This window comes from Narcine bancroftii, chromosome 6 (assembly GCF_036971445.1).
Source record: "Narcine bancroftii isolate sNarBan1 chromosome 6, sNarBan1.hap1, whole genome shotgun sequence".
Lineage (NCBI taxonomy): Eukaryota > Metazoa > Chordata > Chondrichthyes > Torpediniformes > Narcinidae > Narcine > Narcine bancroftii.
Window position 1 is genome coordinate 28,935,041 of NC_091474.1, and position 17,503 is coordinate 28,952,543.

The 17,503-nt window shown below is 47.9% G+C and overlaps 2 protein-coding genes across 5 annotated transcripts in view; one reads left to right on the top strand and one right to left on the bottom strand.

Annotated features, from left to right (window-relative positions):
* Window positions 1–17,503, bottom strand: part of LOC138735890 (putative uncharacterized protein DDB_G0291608) — a 58,216-nt gene that overhangs the window by 37,282 nt on the left and 3,431 nt on the right. The window contains exon 2 of one of the 4 annotated variants that reach the window (XM_069884490.1): window positions 15,346–15,423. The exons of the other annotated variants lie outside the window; for them this stretch is intronic. The gene's annotated coding sequence lies outside the window, so the exon portion shown is untranslated. The remainder of the gene's footprint in view (window positions 1–15,345; window positions 15,424–17,503) is intronic. 4 annotated transcript variants of the gene reach the window in all.
* LOC138735888 (DENN domain-containing protein 3-like) overlaps window positions 10,724–17,503 on the top strand; it is a 92,155-nt gene continuing 85,375 nt past the window's right edge. The window contains exon 1 of the mRNA XM_069884483.1: window positions 10,724–10,831. Within this exon, the coding sequence (XP_069740584.1) occupies window positions 10,801–10,831 (31 nt within the window). The 5' untranslated portion in view covers window positions 10,724–10,800. The remainder of the gene's footprint in view (window positions 10,832–17,503) is intronic.

The following is a 17,503-nucleotide window of genomic DNA, read 5'->3' on the forward strand; positions in this document are numbered from 1 at the left end:
ACTTCCATGCAAACTTTCGTTGGCCAATCTGGAAGTGGACTGTCTTGTCTCCGTACATCTAGATTACAGTTGCGTTGCCCACACAGAGGGGAGGTCCACGAGGTAGGTTCCTGGACTCAACGGCTGTGGCCGGGATGACACTGATCTGGGCTCCAGTGTCAACAAGGAACTGCCGGCCGCTGACTGAGTCCTGCAGGTAGAGGAGGCTGTGTCCTTGGCCAGCCGCCACAGCCATTAACAGCGGCCAGCCTGGTCGTTTTCCTGGAATGAGCAGGGCTGATGACACTTCCAAGCCTTGGCTCCCCAGCACTGGTGGTAGAAGCAAAGGCCTGGAGCGGATGCTGTGGCCTTGGTTATGCTCTTGGGGGCCCCTGCAGGGGCCCAATGCTCTACCGCAGCACTAGGGGCGGGCTTGGCATGGTCGCGCTCATGCCTCGTGACCTGCTGGACCACTGAGCCTTCTGAGAATCGTGCGAGCCATAGCTCTTGGACCTTCTGGATGACCTTCCTCGGGTCGGTGAAACTCTCCTGGACCAGCAGCGGCCGGATGTCCCCAGGCATATGGTCGAGGAAAATACGCTTGAAGAGTGGGCAGTTGGTGTGCTCACCCATGAGCATGAGCATCTCATCCATCAGCTCCATCAGGGACCTGTTCCCCAGGGCATCGAGGTGCAGCATCCGAGCGGCACGCTGGTCTTTGGATAGTCCGAGGGATCCAGTAAGCACTCGCTTGATGGTCTCATATTTGTCTTCGGCGGGTGGGTGCTGAATGAGGTGCAGCACATGTCTGGTGGTGGCCTGGTCCAGGGCAGCGACCACATGGTAGAATGTGGTCGTGTCGGACGAAATCTGGCGGAGGTGAAACTGAGCCTTTACGTGGCTGAACCAGGTCTCCGGCAGTTTCACAGCTATACTGCTGATCCCAGACTCGCTCATGATGGGTTCAAAGACATTTGAACCAGTCGGGGTCACCAATTGTAGCGGCAGCTACACTGCTCCTGACAGAACACACAGAACCAGATGGGTTGAGCTTAGTGAGGAGACTAGTTTATTGCAGGCTGCTGGGCTGTACTTATACTCCCAGCCCGGACCTGGTTGAGAACCGCACTGGAGGGCGCTGACATCACCCAGGAGTCATGTGGTCCCCCACCGCGGGCTTATGAGCCCCGTGCTGGGAGGAAGGGATCACCCCCGATGGCGCCATTTTGGCCAGCTGCCCCGCCATGTGGCTTACAAGCAGGGCCGGTTTGCCTGCCTAGTGGTGAGCCAGCACAAGTGTGTATTTTTATCTTTGCTTTATAATATTGACCTGCTATGTTTCTCCAACATTTTGTTTCTCCTTCAAACATCAGCTCCATCTGATCCTCAAGTTCTCAGATGTTTCAGGAGTATCAGGACGATCACTTCAAATGAGTACTGACCCAACCAGTTCAATTAGTCCTAATTAGACAACCCCAATGGTCCAGGAATCAACCTCTCTCTGATGACCTTCCTACAGCAGGAACAGTTGTGATCCATAAGTTCTCCTGTTGCCATCTTACTAGTGGCTGGTACAATTTATAATGCTATTATGTACACCATACTCTCCCTTCTCTAACAACCACATAACTTCTTGGGCACACCCTTAGAATCAAGAACAACTTGGCCCCTCTCACCTTTTGTGTGTGCTGCAGCTCCATCTGCCGCATGCACAGAGCTTCTGTGAGCCCCCAGTCCGTGGTCTGGGAGGTCAATACCATCCCAATAGATGTTTCTCCACCTTGAATGTTCATGGAAGGGACCACTGAGAGTTGGCACATATACATGCTGAGAGGGCAAATCCAATCTGGGTAATCCCCACCCAGTCAGCCTGCTAACGTTCATCAGCAAATGATGGAAGGTAGCACTGATGATGCTAGCGAGTGGCCGTCACTCCTCAGCTTGGGCTTCACAAACCTAGACCAAGGAGCTGAAGTCCCCAGGTGAGGAGAGGTTGATTGCCCTTGATGTCGGGGCACTGTTTCTATCTGATCATAAGACATTTGAGCAGAAACAGGCCATTCATCCCATCGAGATTGCCCGCCATTTCCTCGTGAGCTGGTCCATTTTCCACTCAGCCCCACTGCCCGCCCTTTTCCCCATAATTTTTGATGGCCCCGCTATTCAAGAACCTATCAATCTCTGCCTAAAATACACCCAATGACTTGCCCTACACAACCACCTGTGGCAAACAAAAATCCTCTTCTAAGCAGATGCCCTTTGATCCTGAAGTTGTGCCCTCTTGTTCCAAACTCTCCCACCATGGGAAACATCCTTTCTTCATCTATTCTGTCCATGCCTTTCAACATTGAAACAATGATTACAAGCCAAGAGCCATCAAACATTTCTCATATGATAACCCATTCATTCCCTGGGAAATCTTCCCTATTGGCTCTGATGTAACGACCCAATGGGCATCAAAGGAAACCTTCCAATGGTTAGAGCTGGACCTCCCCCAGAGGAAGAGCTGTCCAGTGGTCCATGGTTATTCTTGACTGGGTGTGATGGGGCTGTGGAGGGAAGATAGTTTTGGCTGTGATTCCAGGAGTTCCTCCATCCTACCATATTCTGCTGCTTCAAAGTTCCTTTGTCAGAAAAGGGGAAGTTCACTGATAGTTGCACAGACTTCAATTATATTCATAACTCCTTTGTAAATGGAGCAGCCCACAGCTGCACCCAGACACTATGCAAGTACAGGGCATGAGGCAATTAGTGACCATCTCCAATTCAAGCAAGTCTCACCACTAACCTTGGCTGTACAGTGGCTTTACCATCTCCAAAGTACCAACCGTGCTGAGAGTCACCATTCACTAGAATGCAACTGAATTGGCCACATAAATACTGTGGCAGCAAGAGCCCAGAAGAGGCTGTGTGTCCTATGGCACAAGGTAGGAGTGAGGTGGAACACTCTCCACTTCTCTGGATGAGAACGGCTGTAGCAACTCAACCCCATCCAGGACAGGATGGGGCTTTCCATTTTCTCACTGTGCCCAATGGCATGGAGTGACTGTGCCGGATTCCTACCCCTCTTCTCCACTGTGCCTGACAGCACACGGCGACAGTGTCGGATTCCCACCCCTCTCAATCCCAAGACGGAGCAGCTCCAAGATTAGCAGGAAGCCACCAGGAATGTGATTGGCCTGTTATATTGCAACAGACCAATCATCGACCCTCACCTTTGCCTGTGAGATTACACACCATGGATTTAAGGACAGTTTCTTTCCCACTGACTTCGGATTCTTGAACAAATCTCCCACTGATAAAATAGTGTTGCCTTTGTAACTGATGTCTCCGTAACTCTGTGCATCTACAATGTGTCTTACCTGCTGTCCTACATATAGGATATCTAATTGGCCAGCTCATAAAACAACTTCTTTCACTGCATCTTGGCACATTCCACAATAGACCTGAACTAAATCTAACATTAGCAATCTTATATTAATTTTAAATTTATAAATATTTATTAACCATTTTTAATTTAATGTATAGTATATGATTGTAGTTTTTCACAAAATCTCTGTTTGGCTGCAGCAAGTGGGAATATTAGTGCAATTGTACATTGTACTTGTGAATATGACAATAAACTAGTTATCGTTTGGAGTCACTGACAATAAATTTGATTTTCCTGTTAAGATGCTGGAAAAAATTGCTGATGACACCACGGTGGTGGGTTATATAAAAAGGGGTGATGAGTGAACATACAGGAGGGAGTTGGAAAACTTGGTGCACCAAGAACAACCTTGCACTTAAAGCCACCAAAACCAAGGAGCTGATTGTGGACTTCAGGAAGGGAAAGCTAGAGGTGAACGATCCAGTGATCACTGAGGGATCAGAGGTGGAGGGGGTGAGCATATTTAAATTCCTGGGAGTTGCAATTTCAGAGGACTTTTTCTGGAACCAACACATGAAAGTCATCATGAAGAAAGCACATCAGCGTTTCTACTTCCTCAGTTTTCAGAGGTTCTTTAAGACACTGGGAAACTTGGCAAACTTCTACAGGTGTGTGGTGGAAAGTGCGCTGACCAGCTGCATCACGGTCTGGTGTGGGGGCACAAATACCTCTGAGTGGAAAACCCTACAAACCGTAGTTAACACAGCCCAGGACATCACAAGCAAAACCCTCCCCACCATCAAGAACATCTACAGGGAACGCTGCTGTTGGAGAGCAGCATCAATCATCAAGGATCCACATCTCCCAGCACATGCTCTGTTCTCGTTGCTACCATCAGGAAAGTGGTCTAGGTGACACAAGACTCGTACCACCAGGTTCAAGAATAGCTGCTCCACCTCTACCATCAGACTCCTCAACAACAAACTCAATCAGGGACTCATTTAAGGACTCTTGTGCACTTTATTGATTCCTGAATATTTATTTTCAGTATTGCACCAGCCAGTTTGCACTTCCTTCTTGTTACAACATTTCTCTATTTTGTATAATTTCGAGTACAGTTTTTTGCTCTCTGGTAAGTAGAAATTCTGCCTGACCTGGAGGTTTTCTGTGATGTCATGTATGTTCTCTGACAGTTCAACTTTGAACTGTAGAAACCCAGTATTTTGTTGAGAAAGTGTCAGGTTTGGTGGGTTCAAAGAGAAGTGAATATGGAGACAAGGGTTTGCAATCAAACATAACTTTATTAACACAACAATTATTAAGAGAGACAATTTATAATGGAGCATGGGAACCTACACACACAATTTAAAAGGGAGCGTGGGAACATACACACACAATTTAAAAGGGAACATGGGAACATACACACACAATTTATAAGGGAGCATGGGAACATACACATACAATTTATATGGGACCGTGGGGACATACACACGCAATTTAAAAGGGAGCATGGGAACATACACACACAATTTAAAAGGGAGCGTGGGAACAAACACACACAATTTATAAGAGTGTGGGAAGAGATCTTAACAAGAAACAAACAGGGGAGAACGTTAGACTGTACACAATCATTAATTCATACAGGCAATGCAGACATTCGCACACTATAAGTAGGGGATGTACACACCCTCCCGGACCCCTGAATAAGAGGAGGTGGATCTGGTACCACTGTATCCACAGGGGTAAATGCATGCTCTTGGACTCATGATTCATCTATAGCAATTTGAGCTATAACAATAACATACCTCAACCATGACCCAAGCGATGTCTGCAAAAGCGACCTGGCATGGAGCAGTGTCCAGGGTTATCACTATAAGGCAGAGAGGGCGAATGTCCTCTGTGCAGCTGCTAAATAGAGGGCTCTAGCCAATAAGGACGCTAGGTGATTTGAACCAGCCAATGGCAAGGTGTGCAGGGAGCAGTGGTCTGAGCCCAATTTTAACTGATATTCCACCTGCAATTAGTAACTTTGTCCATAACTTTGAGTGACAAAAAGTGCACCACGTACTGACTGGTGATGTGATTTCTGAGTGAGTTTCAGACAGGAAGCCACTCCTCCTCCACACACACCGCCAGTTTGACCCTTGTCTTTATTATTCCTGTCCCTCTGCTGATGTGGTGTAGTTTTCCGTGAATTTTCAAATCCAGAATGGTGTGAACTGAGAGAACCTTTTGGCAACGCCTGGATAGGCCTCAAAACAAAGTTTTTCACTTCCGTACATGGAACAATAAAGCTCTAGCGTAAATAAAAACTCTCATGACTAGAAGGAGAACAAATGCTTTTACTAGCTTATAACTATGGGTAAGGTTTCACAGAAGTCTTCAAAAAGGTTTTGGGTTTAGGCAGGAAATCAGGGTTATAAGTGAGCAGATGGGGGTGGAGCTGGGAGGCAGGGCCAGCCATCAGCACAACACCCTTCCGGTGAATCCCAGTTCACTGCATTCACCCCTTCCTGTAGAATTTAGGGTCTGTGAATGAAGACAGAGAACATGGGTTCAGAAAATAATGGTTGAAAAGTATCTAGTTATTTACAAATACAGATTTAAGCAGTCCCGGGGTCTGGATATCCTGGTGGAGCGCCTTAGCACCAGGGGGTCCTTGGTCTCCTTGGGTCTCCTGGTCCCCTTGTGAGGGAGGAAAGGCGGCCTGGATCTCCAGCTCAATGGTGGAGGGGGATGCACTTTCCTCCTGAACCGGATCCCCTGAGGACCTGACTGGGGGTGGCAAGAATGAGCTCTGTGGCTTGCAGGGCACCTGAGGCAACAGACCCTCTGTTCCGGTGGGTGCCAGGTCCCTGTTGGAGATGGTGTCCTCCCTGTCATCTGGGTTCTCCACATAGGCATTTGTGGGATTGGCGTGGAGCAGTTTCATCCTTTCCACCAGGGGGTTGGTCTTGCATCCTGAGAAGGACTGGACCAGGAGTGATGAGCCAGACTGGGAGTGTAGTTCCTGATCCCGACCTTCTTTCGAAAGTGAATAGGTGCTCATGAGGAGTAGCATTGGTTGCAGTACATAGTAGCGACTGGATAGAATGGAGTGCCATAGGGAGGACATCCTGCTAGCATGAGTTTGGAAGGCCTTTTGACTTCAGGGCCAGTTTTACAGCCTTCTAGACAATGGTGTTCTCCTTTTCAACCTGCCCATTCCCCTGGGGGTTGTAGCTAGTAGTCCTGCTGGACGCGATGCCCTTCACCGGCAGGTACTGACGTAGCTCATCACTCATAAAGGCTGAGCCCCAATCACTATGAATATATCTGAATATATTCTGGGATATCTGAACATGGCGAAAATTGTGTCTAGGCCCTTTATGACTGATGAAGTGGACGTGTCTGGACATGGAATGGCAAATGTGAAGCGGGATTACTCGTCAGTGGTGGAGAGGAAGAAGATGTTCCCATTCGTGGAGGGGAGGGGTCCCTTAAAATCGACACTGAGCCATTCGAAGGGCCTGGATGACTTGATCAGGTGCACCTTAGCGGGGCGGTAGAAGTGCGGCTTGCATTCTGTGCCGACCTGGAAAGACCTGGCGTCTTCCGTGGAGTAGGGCAGATTGTGTGCCTTGACAAAATGAGCCATGCGGGTGACCCCTGGATGGCAAAGCTCATTATGCATAGACCGCAGCTGGCTGGTGTGTGCAGAAGCACAGCTTCCTCTGGATAAGGCATCTGGAGGGTCATTAAGGGCACCTGGCCAATAGGCAAAGTCATAATTGTAGGTGGAGAGCTCAATCCTCCACCTAGCAATCTTGTTATTCTTGATTTTGCCCCTCTTGACATTATTGAACATGAATACGACCAGCCAGGTAGCGTCTCCAGTGCCTTACGGCTTCTACAATGGTTTGAGCCTCCTTTTCCACTGATGTGTTCTGGAACTCATGGCCTTGTAATGTCCGCGAAAAAAATGCAACCGGCCTGCCCGCCTGGTTGAGAATAGCGGCCAGGGCTACGTCCAAAGCATTGCTTTCCACTTGGAAAGGCACATTCTCATCCACTGTGTGGATGGTAGCTTTCGCAATGTGGTTCCGGAGGTAGTTAAAAGCTGTTTGGGCTTTAGCCAAGAGGGGGAAATTAGTGGCCTTTAAGAGGGGGCAAACCTTATCAGTATATTGAGAGATCCACTGGGCATAATGAGGAAAAACCCCAGGCATCTCCTCAAAGCCTTTGTGGTCCTGGGGATGGGGAGCTCTAACAGGGGGTGCATTCTATCAGGATCGGGTCCAATGATGCCATTCTCCACTACGTAGCCAGGGATAGCCAACTGGTTAGACCTGAACACACACTTGTCAGAGTTATAAATGAGTTTCAGGGCTTTCACTGCATAGAGAAAACTCTGGAGGTTGGCGTCATGGTCTTCCAAGGTGTGGCCACAGACATTATTGAGGTAGGGGAAGGTAGCCTTCAACCCATACTTGTCCACTATTCTGTCCATCTGCCTCTGGAAGATAGAAACCCCATTAGTAATACCAAAAGGGACCCTCAGGTATTGATAGAAATGACCGTTAGCCTCAAATGCCATATATGGATGGTCCTCTGAACAGATTGGCAGCTAGTGATGGGCAACTTTCAGATGGTCGAATAGACCCGATAATGTGCGATATCATTCACCATGTCCGAAATTCAAGGGAGGGGGGTATGTGTCCAGGAGTGTGTACCAATTAATAGTTTGGCTATAGTCAATTACTAGCTTGAACTTGTTTTCCCCTTTTATCACTTCCACTTACACTCTCCACGGGTTGGTGCTAGGTTCAATGATACCTTCATCCAGCAGATGTTGTGTCTCAGACTTTATAAAATCTTGTTCTGCAGTACTGTACCTCCTGCTCTTGGTAGCAATAGGTTTTCAGTCTGAGGACAGATTCGGGAAGAGAGGAGGGGGGTGGGTCGATATTCAGTGTGGAGGGGTTGCATGTAGATTCTGATTTTAGGGGCCATCCGTTCCAAACAGTTATGGGGGGAGGGGACCAGAATACTCCAAGGTCACACTTTTAAGGTGTGATAGTACAGAGTGTACACACCTACTGGCAGGTCTTAAAGGATTGCTCCTAGCCAGACCAAGTCATTCTAGACTGGTCAACCTACTTGTGATATGCTCCAGTCTTTTAGTTTATAAAAGCCTTGGTTTGGATCAACAAGTCTGTGGTTCTTTCGACGTGCACTACATAAGGTGACACAGGAAGTCCAGACCAACAACACAATTCATCAAGTATATACAAGCAAAATTTACAGAACTCCCACCCACCCCCCTCCCCCGACAGGTATACTAAGCAATGTTGTTGAACACTCATAGAGTGTGAATGAGATGCGAGAAATATGCAATAATTAGAAGGATACATCTTTAGGTTGAATTTTTGTACAGTCCATGAGTCTATGAAGCTTTCAGTACAGCCTGCATTGATTAGGCATTTAGTGGAATGTCCATTTCCCTTCACAGTCACTATGGAGTTGCTGAGCTGGTGAGGTCTATCCTGTCTAGGACCATCGAGGCTAGGTCCCCAGAGACTCCATAATCCTTACTCACTCGTGTGGCCCCCACCATCCTGAGTTGCCCTGCATGGGTATGATGGTGTCAACCATGTGGCACGGCAAGATGGCTGCCCTCCTTCCTCCTCTGACGATGATGGCGCAAAGTTTGAATTTGGGTCACTTCATGCCATTTCCTCATTGCCACCCTCCATCGGCATGTTGGGCAGCAAGTAGGTTCGGGTGAATTTGGGGCAGATGGCTTGGAGCTGGAATCAGATCCAGAAGTGTTGCAGGCTGCGGACTTCCCCAGGCTTCCCCTTGCATGACAAACCCTGACTCAATGTCCTTTTTTGCTACAGCTGGAACACACTGAGTCTTTTGCCAGGCAACGAGATTGGAGATTCTGCCTCTTGCCGCAGAAAAAGCACTCCCTGGCATGGAAGCAGCAGGGATAGCGAGAACAGCCGGTCCTTGGAAGGGGTCACCTGGGTGAGCAAGGTCGCTGGCTTCAAGGTCATCATTCTCGAGCTTGGCTAGTTCCAGTGATTTGACCAGCTTGATGTGGCTAGCCAGTCCTTCTTTCCCGACTCGAGCAGTCGCTGCCTCATGTACCTCGAGCGGACCCCCACGACTAGAGTGTCCCAGATCTGTTCTTCCTCACGAATGTGGCCCGTAACCACTTCATATCTGCACTTCTTAGGAAGCATCCACAGATCCAACAGATAATCATCGATGGTCTCTCCTGGCCGCTGGTGATGTAGAGCAAGTCAGGGTGGCAGCGTCATATGTAGAGCAGTCCCTGATGACTGCACACCCTTTTGTTCCTTCCCTCGAAGCGAGTGCAGACCTCCTGAGTTCATTGGTATGGAAGAAGTCTCTGCTCACGTTCAGGTAGACCTGGAAGCAGTCTAGCCAATATGTGAACTCCTCAGCTGCATCGGGGGGGGGGACAGAGCATACCTGGCTTGAGTAGCACTTCCATCATGAGGGAATAAGCTAATAAAATTGTAGTGTGAGTAAAAGCTCTCATGACTGGAGGGAGAACAAATGCTTTTATTAGCATATAACTAAGGGTAGGGTCTCACAGTAGTCTTCAGAAGGGTTCTGGGTTTTGGTGGGAAACCAGGTTTATAAGTGAGCAGATGGGGGTGGGGCCGGCCATCAGCACAAAGCCCTACCAGTGAATCCCAGTTCATTGCAAAAGCCTAAACTGGAAATAATGCCTTTCTGCAAGTCGTTAACCATAGAAAACTGCAGCACAGAAACAGGCCCTTTGGCCCATCTAGTCTATGTCAAACTATGAATCCACCTCAGCCCATGACTTGCACCCAGACCATAGTTTTCAGTACCCCTACCATCCAGTCCTCCCTTAAATGTCACAACCATCACCTCCACCTGGCAGTTCGTTGTCGCTGCTGAGGTCCAGCACTGAATCCTGAGCCATCCCGATCGTTCTGTGTGCCAATCATTGCCAGATTTAATTGTGAGGTGTCTGGGGGTAAATCACCAGGATTTCTGTCTTTCAGCAGAGAGAGCGACATTGAAAATACTTAGTCGATGGATTAGAGGAGAAATGTTTACTTGGATGGGTTTGCAGGCGCTAGAACCGGGGGAGCAGACGAAGGAGTTTCTTGTCAAGCATGGACGCTATGGGTTGAACGGCCGCAAATCTCCGCGGCTTTCTTCGCTTTTGGGTAAGCATTCAGCCGGTCAGGGTGCAGGACGGGTGAGGGGGGGTCTCTGTCAGAACGGGGAGCAGCCCGACTCGCGGAGAAGGAGGTGCAGCAGCCGGGCGGGGGAGGCGGACAGACTCGAGTAGCGAGGGGAAGGGGAAGCCGGGGCGGGGCTGGCTCGTTGCTTTGCCACAGGGCTGAACTTCGCCGTTGTGTGCGGGAGCGGAGAGGGATCCTCAGCCCCACATTCCAGTGATGAACCATGACGCCCACCTGTCCTCAACAGGTCAGTCCCGGGAAGGAGGGATGCGCCGAGCTCCTTGCCCCGTCCCGCACACGTGCGGTGTTCACGGCAGGGGCCACCGGTGCTGTTCAAAACAGGGTGGTTGGGGAAATGCAGAGGGCGAGGGTGGCCCTGGCCGGGTCCAGGGTAGGAAAAAGAAATGTTGAGGGTGGTTTAAGGAGAGAGGGATTCTTCAGAAAAAAAATCATCTGTTGGGTTGAGATTTAGGTGACGCCAAAAGAAGATTCTACAGGAAAGTGGTTAAATGAGTGAAGTAGAAAATATTCAGGGGAGTGAGGAGAGTGGGGGGTGGAGGGGAGAGTGGAGGGGAGAGTGGGGGGGTGGAGGGGAGAGTGGGGGGGTGGAGGGGAGAGTGGGGGGTGGAGGGGAGAGTGGGGAGGAGGATGAGGGAGAGAGGGCAGGCAGTTTGGGGGGAGAGGGAGAGAGCAGGCGGTTTGGGGGGGAGAGAGGGAGTGAGCAAGAGCAGGGGGTTGGGGAGAGATATTAGGTCAATTGGGTGTATTCAGACACCACAGGCCAAAAGGGCCTGTTACCGTGCTGCATGTCTAAATTTAAAATTTAATTTAGAGAAGAGGGTAAGGAATGAGAGCAAGGGGTAGGGAAAGAGAACAGTGGGGTAGAGTGAGTGAGTGTGGAGTTTGGTCAGGTTGAAAACAGGATGTGGGGATGAGTTAGGGTGAACTGGCCAGTCAGTCACCCTTGCAGCATGTTAGAGGCCTGTAAGCAAAGACCTGATCGTCCTTAGTTGCACCAGCAGACTTGGCTCGGTGTTGCTGGTGTTGCCAGAGCAGAGTGGGAATATTGGGTCGTGCTGCCTCCTTAACCCAGTGTAGAGGGGGATTTCCGAGAGATTGCAGATCAACTAACAAATACAGGAAGCTGAACAGACATCATGATTGTGCATGCCATGAAAGCTATTTCAATTCGTTAGAAAGCATAATTAATACTATTATGCTCTTAAATAATATTCCAAAACATTTCAGATGGTCTGCTATAAGATGAGAACTGTGTTTGTGTTAACTGTTTAAAGGTTTGTGTTATATTGCCAGAATGTTTCACTGACCCAACAACAGTTCAGTTTCACACTTGTTGCTCTAAAGTAAACACAGTGCAGGAGAAGGTTGTGAGTTTGATGAAGGGCTCCTCCATCAATGTCTGAAACATTGGTTATGTATCTATCTTTGCCTTATAAAGGACACTGTTTGACCTGCTGACTTTTGCCAGCATTGTGTTTTTACTTCAAACGTGGTGTCTGCAGACATTTGTGTTTTACTTTTGAAAAGAGGGAGCAGCAATAATGGGGGAAGTACTGGAATCTTTAATAAAAGATGCAATAACAGAACACTTGGAACTAAATCATGGGACTGAGCAGTCAACACAGACTTGTTCAAGATTCCTTTATTGCCATGTAATAGTACAGAACGTATAATATTACATTACATTCCCTTTTGCCTGCCGTAAGGCAGACAAAGAGATATATCAGTGTCATTCAGCGCCGCTTGCAGTAAGAGAGAAAGAGAACCAAGGGAGTCCCTTCAGAGATGCTGAGAGTCTGTGGATTTGCCTCCAGTGCTCCCCCAAGTGTTGGATCTTCTTGAAAACATTAAGAACGTTCACCGGGGCCGAATATGATATACCCCAGGTTTCTGAGGGAAGTGAGAGAAGCGATAGCTGGAGCAGTAGCTATGATCTGTGGGTCCTCTTTGGCCACAGGGGAGATCCCAGAGGAATGGAGAATGGCCAATGTGGTCCCCTTGTTTAAAAAAGGTAATAGGGAGAATCCTGGGAATTATAGACTAGTGAGGCTTCTATCAGTAGTGTGCAAACTTGTGGAGAGAATTCTTAACAATAGGATCTATAAGCATTTGGAGCAGTACAGTCTACACAAGGATAGTCAAGGCTAAAAGGCCCGTGCTGTGCTGCAGATTTCAGATTTATTGTCAAAGTACATATATGACATCATATACAACTCTGAGATTAGTTTTTCCTGCGGGCACGACAGAATTACCTCTAATTGGTAGTGAAAAAAAAACTGTACACAGCGTAAACATGTGACCAATCAAAAGAATTATGAACAGATAATGAATGTAAACAACTGACTGTGCAATACTGAGAGAGCAAAGAGCAAATAAAAATCAATAAGGTGCACAAGTAAGAGTCCTTAAATGAGTGTCTGTAGATTACAGGTGCAAAATTGCAATAAATTACATTTCCGTAGATGCAAAATTTTAAAATAAACAGTGCATAAGAAAGGAGAACGAGTGAGATAGTGTCTATGGGTTCATTGTCTGTTCAGAAATCTGATGGCGGAAGGAAAGTTGCTGTTTTTTGTACCATTGGGTGTTCATCTTCAGGCTTCTGTACCTCCTTCTTGATGGTAACAGAGTAAAGAAGACACGGCTTGGGTGGTGAAGGTCTCTTGTAGATGTCCTCGATGGATGAAGGCTGATGCCCATGATGGTGCTGGCCAAGTTCACAATCTCTGAAGCCTTTTCCTGTCCTGTGCATTGGCATCTCCATACTAGACAATGATACAACCAATCAGAATGCTGTCCTGTAGAAATTTGCAAGTGTCTTTGGTGATGTACCAAATCTCCTTAAACCGCTGGTGAGCCTTCTTCATTGTGGTCCATGAACAATGTTTCAATAGGAATATTGTTGGGGAGGAAATTGGTAAGCATTGTGTGCACATCATGCTCCCAGAAGCCGCAATTTGGCAACCCAGAGGATGGGGGTGGGGGTAAATGTGGGATCCAGGAGGGTACAAAGATGGCAACTGGAATTCAGTGCAGGGACAAGAGGCGAGGAGCAAATAGGGCAAGGTAAATGGGAGGAGTGGTGTTGGCGTGGTGGTCCACCGATCCCTGAACACTACCCGTAGCTGAGAATGGACTTTTCTCAGATAACTAAAGAGCAGGGAGTTGGGGCTCAAACTGAGCAAATTGAGGGGCAGAAGGGGCTGTGCTAAGAAAGATCAAATAGCCTGTGGCTATTACATCTGGAACAAAAGGTTTAATGGGAAATTGGAAAAAGGGAGGTAACCATACTTCTGGCAATTTCTGCTGATGGTGAATTCATGTAATATTACACTGTTTTTATTACATGACAGTAAAGATATCTTGAATCTTAAACCACACGGTCCTCCCAGAATTACAGTGTGGCTTTGCGCAAACAGAGGAACTACTGACATGGTCTTTGCCCTCAGACAGCTCCAAGAAAAGTGCAGCAAACAAAACAAAGGACTCTACATCACCTTTGTTGACCTCACCAAAGCCTTCGACACCGTGAGCAGGAAAGGGCTTTGGCAAATACTAGAGTGCCCCAGATGCCCCCCCAAGTTCCTCAACATGGTTATCCAACTGCACGAAAACCAATAAGGTCGGGTCAGATACAACAATGAGCTCTCCGAACCCTTCTCCATTGACAACGGCGTGAAGCAAGGCTGCGTCCTCGCACCAACCCTCTTTATTATCTTCTTCAGCATGATGCTGAAACAAGCCATGAAAGACCTCAATAACGAAGATGCTGTTTACATCCGGTACCGCACGGATGGCAGTCTCTTCAATCTGAGGCGCCTGCAAGCTCACACCAAGACACAAGAGCAACTTGTCCGTGAACTACTCTTTGCAGATGATGCCACTTTAGTTCCCCATTCAGAGCCAGCTCTCCAGCGCATAACGTCCTGTTTTGCGGAAACTGCAAAATGTTTTGTTTTGGAAGTCAGCCTGAAGAAAACTGAGGTCCTCCATCAGTCAGCTCCCCACCATGACCACCAGCCCCCCCCACATCTCCATCGGGCACACTGAACTCAAAATGGTCAACCAGTTTACCTACCTCGGCTGCACCATTTCATCTGATGCAAAGATCGACAACGAGTTAGACAACAGACTCGCCAAGGTAAATAGCGCCTTTGGAAGACTACACAAAAGAGTCTGGAAAAACAACCACCTGAAGAAACACACAAAGATCAACGAGTACAGAGCCGTTGTCATATCCACGCTCCTGTTCGGCTCCGAATCATGGGTCCTCTACCGGCATCACCTACGGCTCCTAGAATGCTTCCATCAGCGCTGTCTCCGCACCATCCTCAACATTGAATGACTTCATCACCAACATCAAAGTACTCGAGCTGGCAGAGTCCGCAAGCATTGAATCCACGCTGCTGAAGACCCAACTGCGCTGGGTGGGTCACGTTTCTAGAATGGAGGACCATCGCCTTCCCAAGATCGTGTTATATGGCGAGCTCTCCACTGGGCTCCGAGACAGAGGTGCACCAAAGAAGAGGTACAAGGACAGTTTAAAGAAATCTCTTGGTGTCTGCCACATTGACCACCGCCAGTGGGCTGATCTCGCCTCCAACCGTGCATCTTGGCGCCTCACAGTTCGGCAGGCAGCAACCTCCTTTGAAGAAGACCGCAGAGCCCACCTCACTGACAAAAGACAAAGGAGGAAAAACCCAACACCCAACCCCAACCAATTTTCCCTTGCAACCGTACCTGCCTGTCCCGCATTGGACTTGTCAGTCACCAACGAGCCTGCAGCAGACGTGAACATACCCCTCCATAAATCTTCGTCTGCGAAGCCAAGCCAAAGAGAAAGAGAGAAGAGAAGAAAGACACTGTTTTTATTACATGACAGTAAAGATATCTTGAATCTTAAACCACACGGTCTAGATTTATAACAGATAAAAGAGGAGTTCATTCTTTGTTGGAAGGAGCAGAAGAGAGACAAACTCTCCCCCAGTCAAACGGAATTTGGTTGGATCATAACCTGTAGGGTTACTGACTGGGATCTCTGGAGAAACCCCAGGCATGCTGGAAACACACAGCATATCAGACATATGGAGAAGGTGACGGAGTTAACGTGGTGAAACACGAAAGTCTGCAGACTCCATGATTGCAGTAAAAACACAAATGCTGGAGGAGCTCAGCAGGTCTCACGGCATCCATTGGAGGTAAAGATACGATGTTTCAGGCCTGAGCCCTTTTCCAGGGTATGAGTAAAAGGCAGGCTGGCATCTGTCTGAATTAAAAGGCTAGAGAGAAGGGATGGGAGGAAGAGTACAGTCCAACAGGCAAAAACTGTTGATTGGATATGGACAAGAGAGGAAAAGGTGAGACTTGATAGGGCCTAAATATGTATCTTTGAAAATGAGAGGTTATTGTCATATACAGAGGTACAGTGTACAGATTCTTACCTGCTCCAGACACAGGTACATCAACTACAATAGTATCATTTCAAAATGTCACATATTGCATGAGAAAGCGATATTAAATATAAAAGGATGGATAAACAAATATTCACAATTGCAGTTTGTGTAAGAGAAAGTAGGTGATGCTTCATGTAGACAGATCTTCAAGTCAAGTTTATTGTCATCTGATTGCACAATTACAGCCTGACGAAACTACGTTCTCCGATCCTCAATGCAAAACACACAGCACACAACCCAACATAACATACATACAGACAAATAACATATGCAGGAATATGAGAGTCTCGGATGGTTAGTGTGAGCAGTTCCTTTGGTCGTTCAGCATCCTCACTGTCTGAGGGAAGAAGCTGTTCCTCAGCCTGGTGGTGCTGGCTCTGATACTCCTGTATCTCTTCCCTGAAGGAGCAGTTGAAAGATACTGTGTGCGGGGTGGAAGGGGTCCTCAATGATTTTGCACACCATCTTCAGACAACGATCCCAGTAGATCACATCGATTGTAGAGGAGGGAGACTCTAGTGATCTTCTCTGCCACTCTTATGGTCTTCGACCCATTTCTCTGCAGCAACTGTACCACACTGTTACGCAGCTGGCCAGGATGCTCTCGATAGAGCTCCTGTAGAAGATTTTGGTGGTGCCAGTGTAGTTTATGATCAGGGTAGGACAGAAAGGTTCAAGAGCCTGAAAGCTGTTGGAACAAAAGTGTTCTTGAACCCAGAGGAGTTGGACTTCAGGCTTCTGGACCAGAAGGGTGCATCTAATGTTTCTATCCTCCGTCATTGACTTGCCTTTCATCACTGGGAGGCGGGAAGTGGGATTAACCAAAGCATTAGTTCCACTGGGGAGTGATGGAGATGGGATCAATTACCTTAACAAAGCTTCAAGATGAACTCAGTTAGAGAGGTTGAGAGTGTATGTACCTCAAAGCAGGCCAGTAGAGGATGACCACAGGTAGACATCTTGGTTGGCAAGGGCAAATTGGACTGAAGGGTCTTGTCTCTATGCGATACAGCTCCATTTTTCAGTGACAGTTACTTAGAGAACTAAGCACACTCGTCTGTGCCAGAAAATCTGAGCCGAGGTCACACCGGAAACGTTAGAAGCCATCAGCGTGTAGTCTAAGAATGCGGACCAACCAGATGGCATTAATATTGACCTAATGTTTCTGTGTTAGACCCACCACCACCCACCCTCCGGCCTGGGTTTTACCTTCCATGTCTCCTTTCCTCTAGCTCTGTCTCTCTTCCCTTTCCCCTCTGACTCCTTTCACAGAGCCTTTCATCTTAGCATATCTGATTCACACTTGTCTGGTGGACTGTACTCCTTCCCCTCTCTTTCTTACCTGCAGTATACCCACACATCCTGAAGACATGCGAGTTACTGAGTTAATGGCTACCATAAGTTATCCCCTCTGTGTGTGTGTGTGTGTGTGTGTGTGTGTGTGT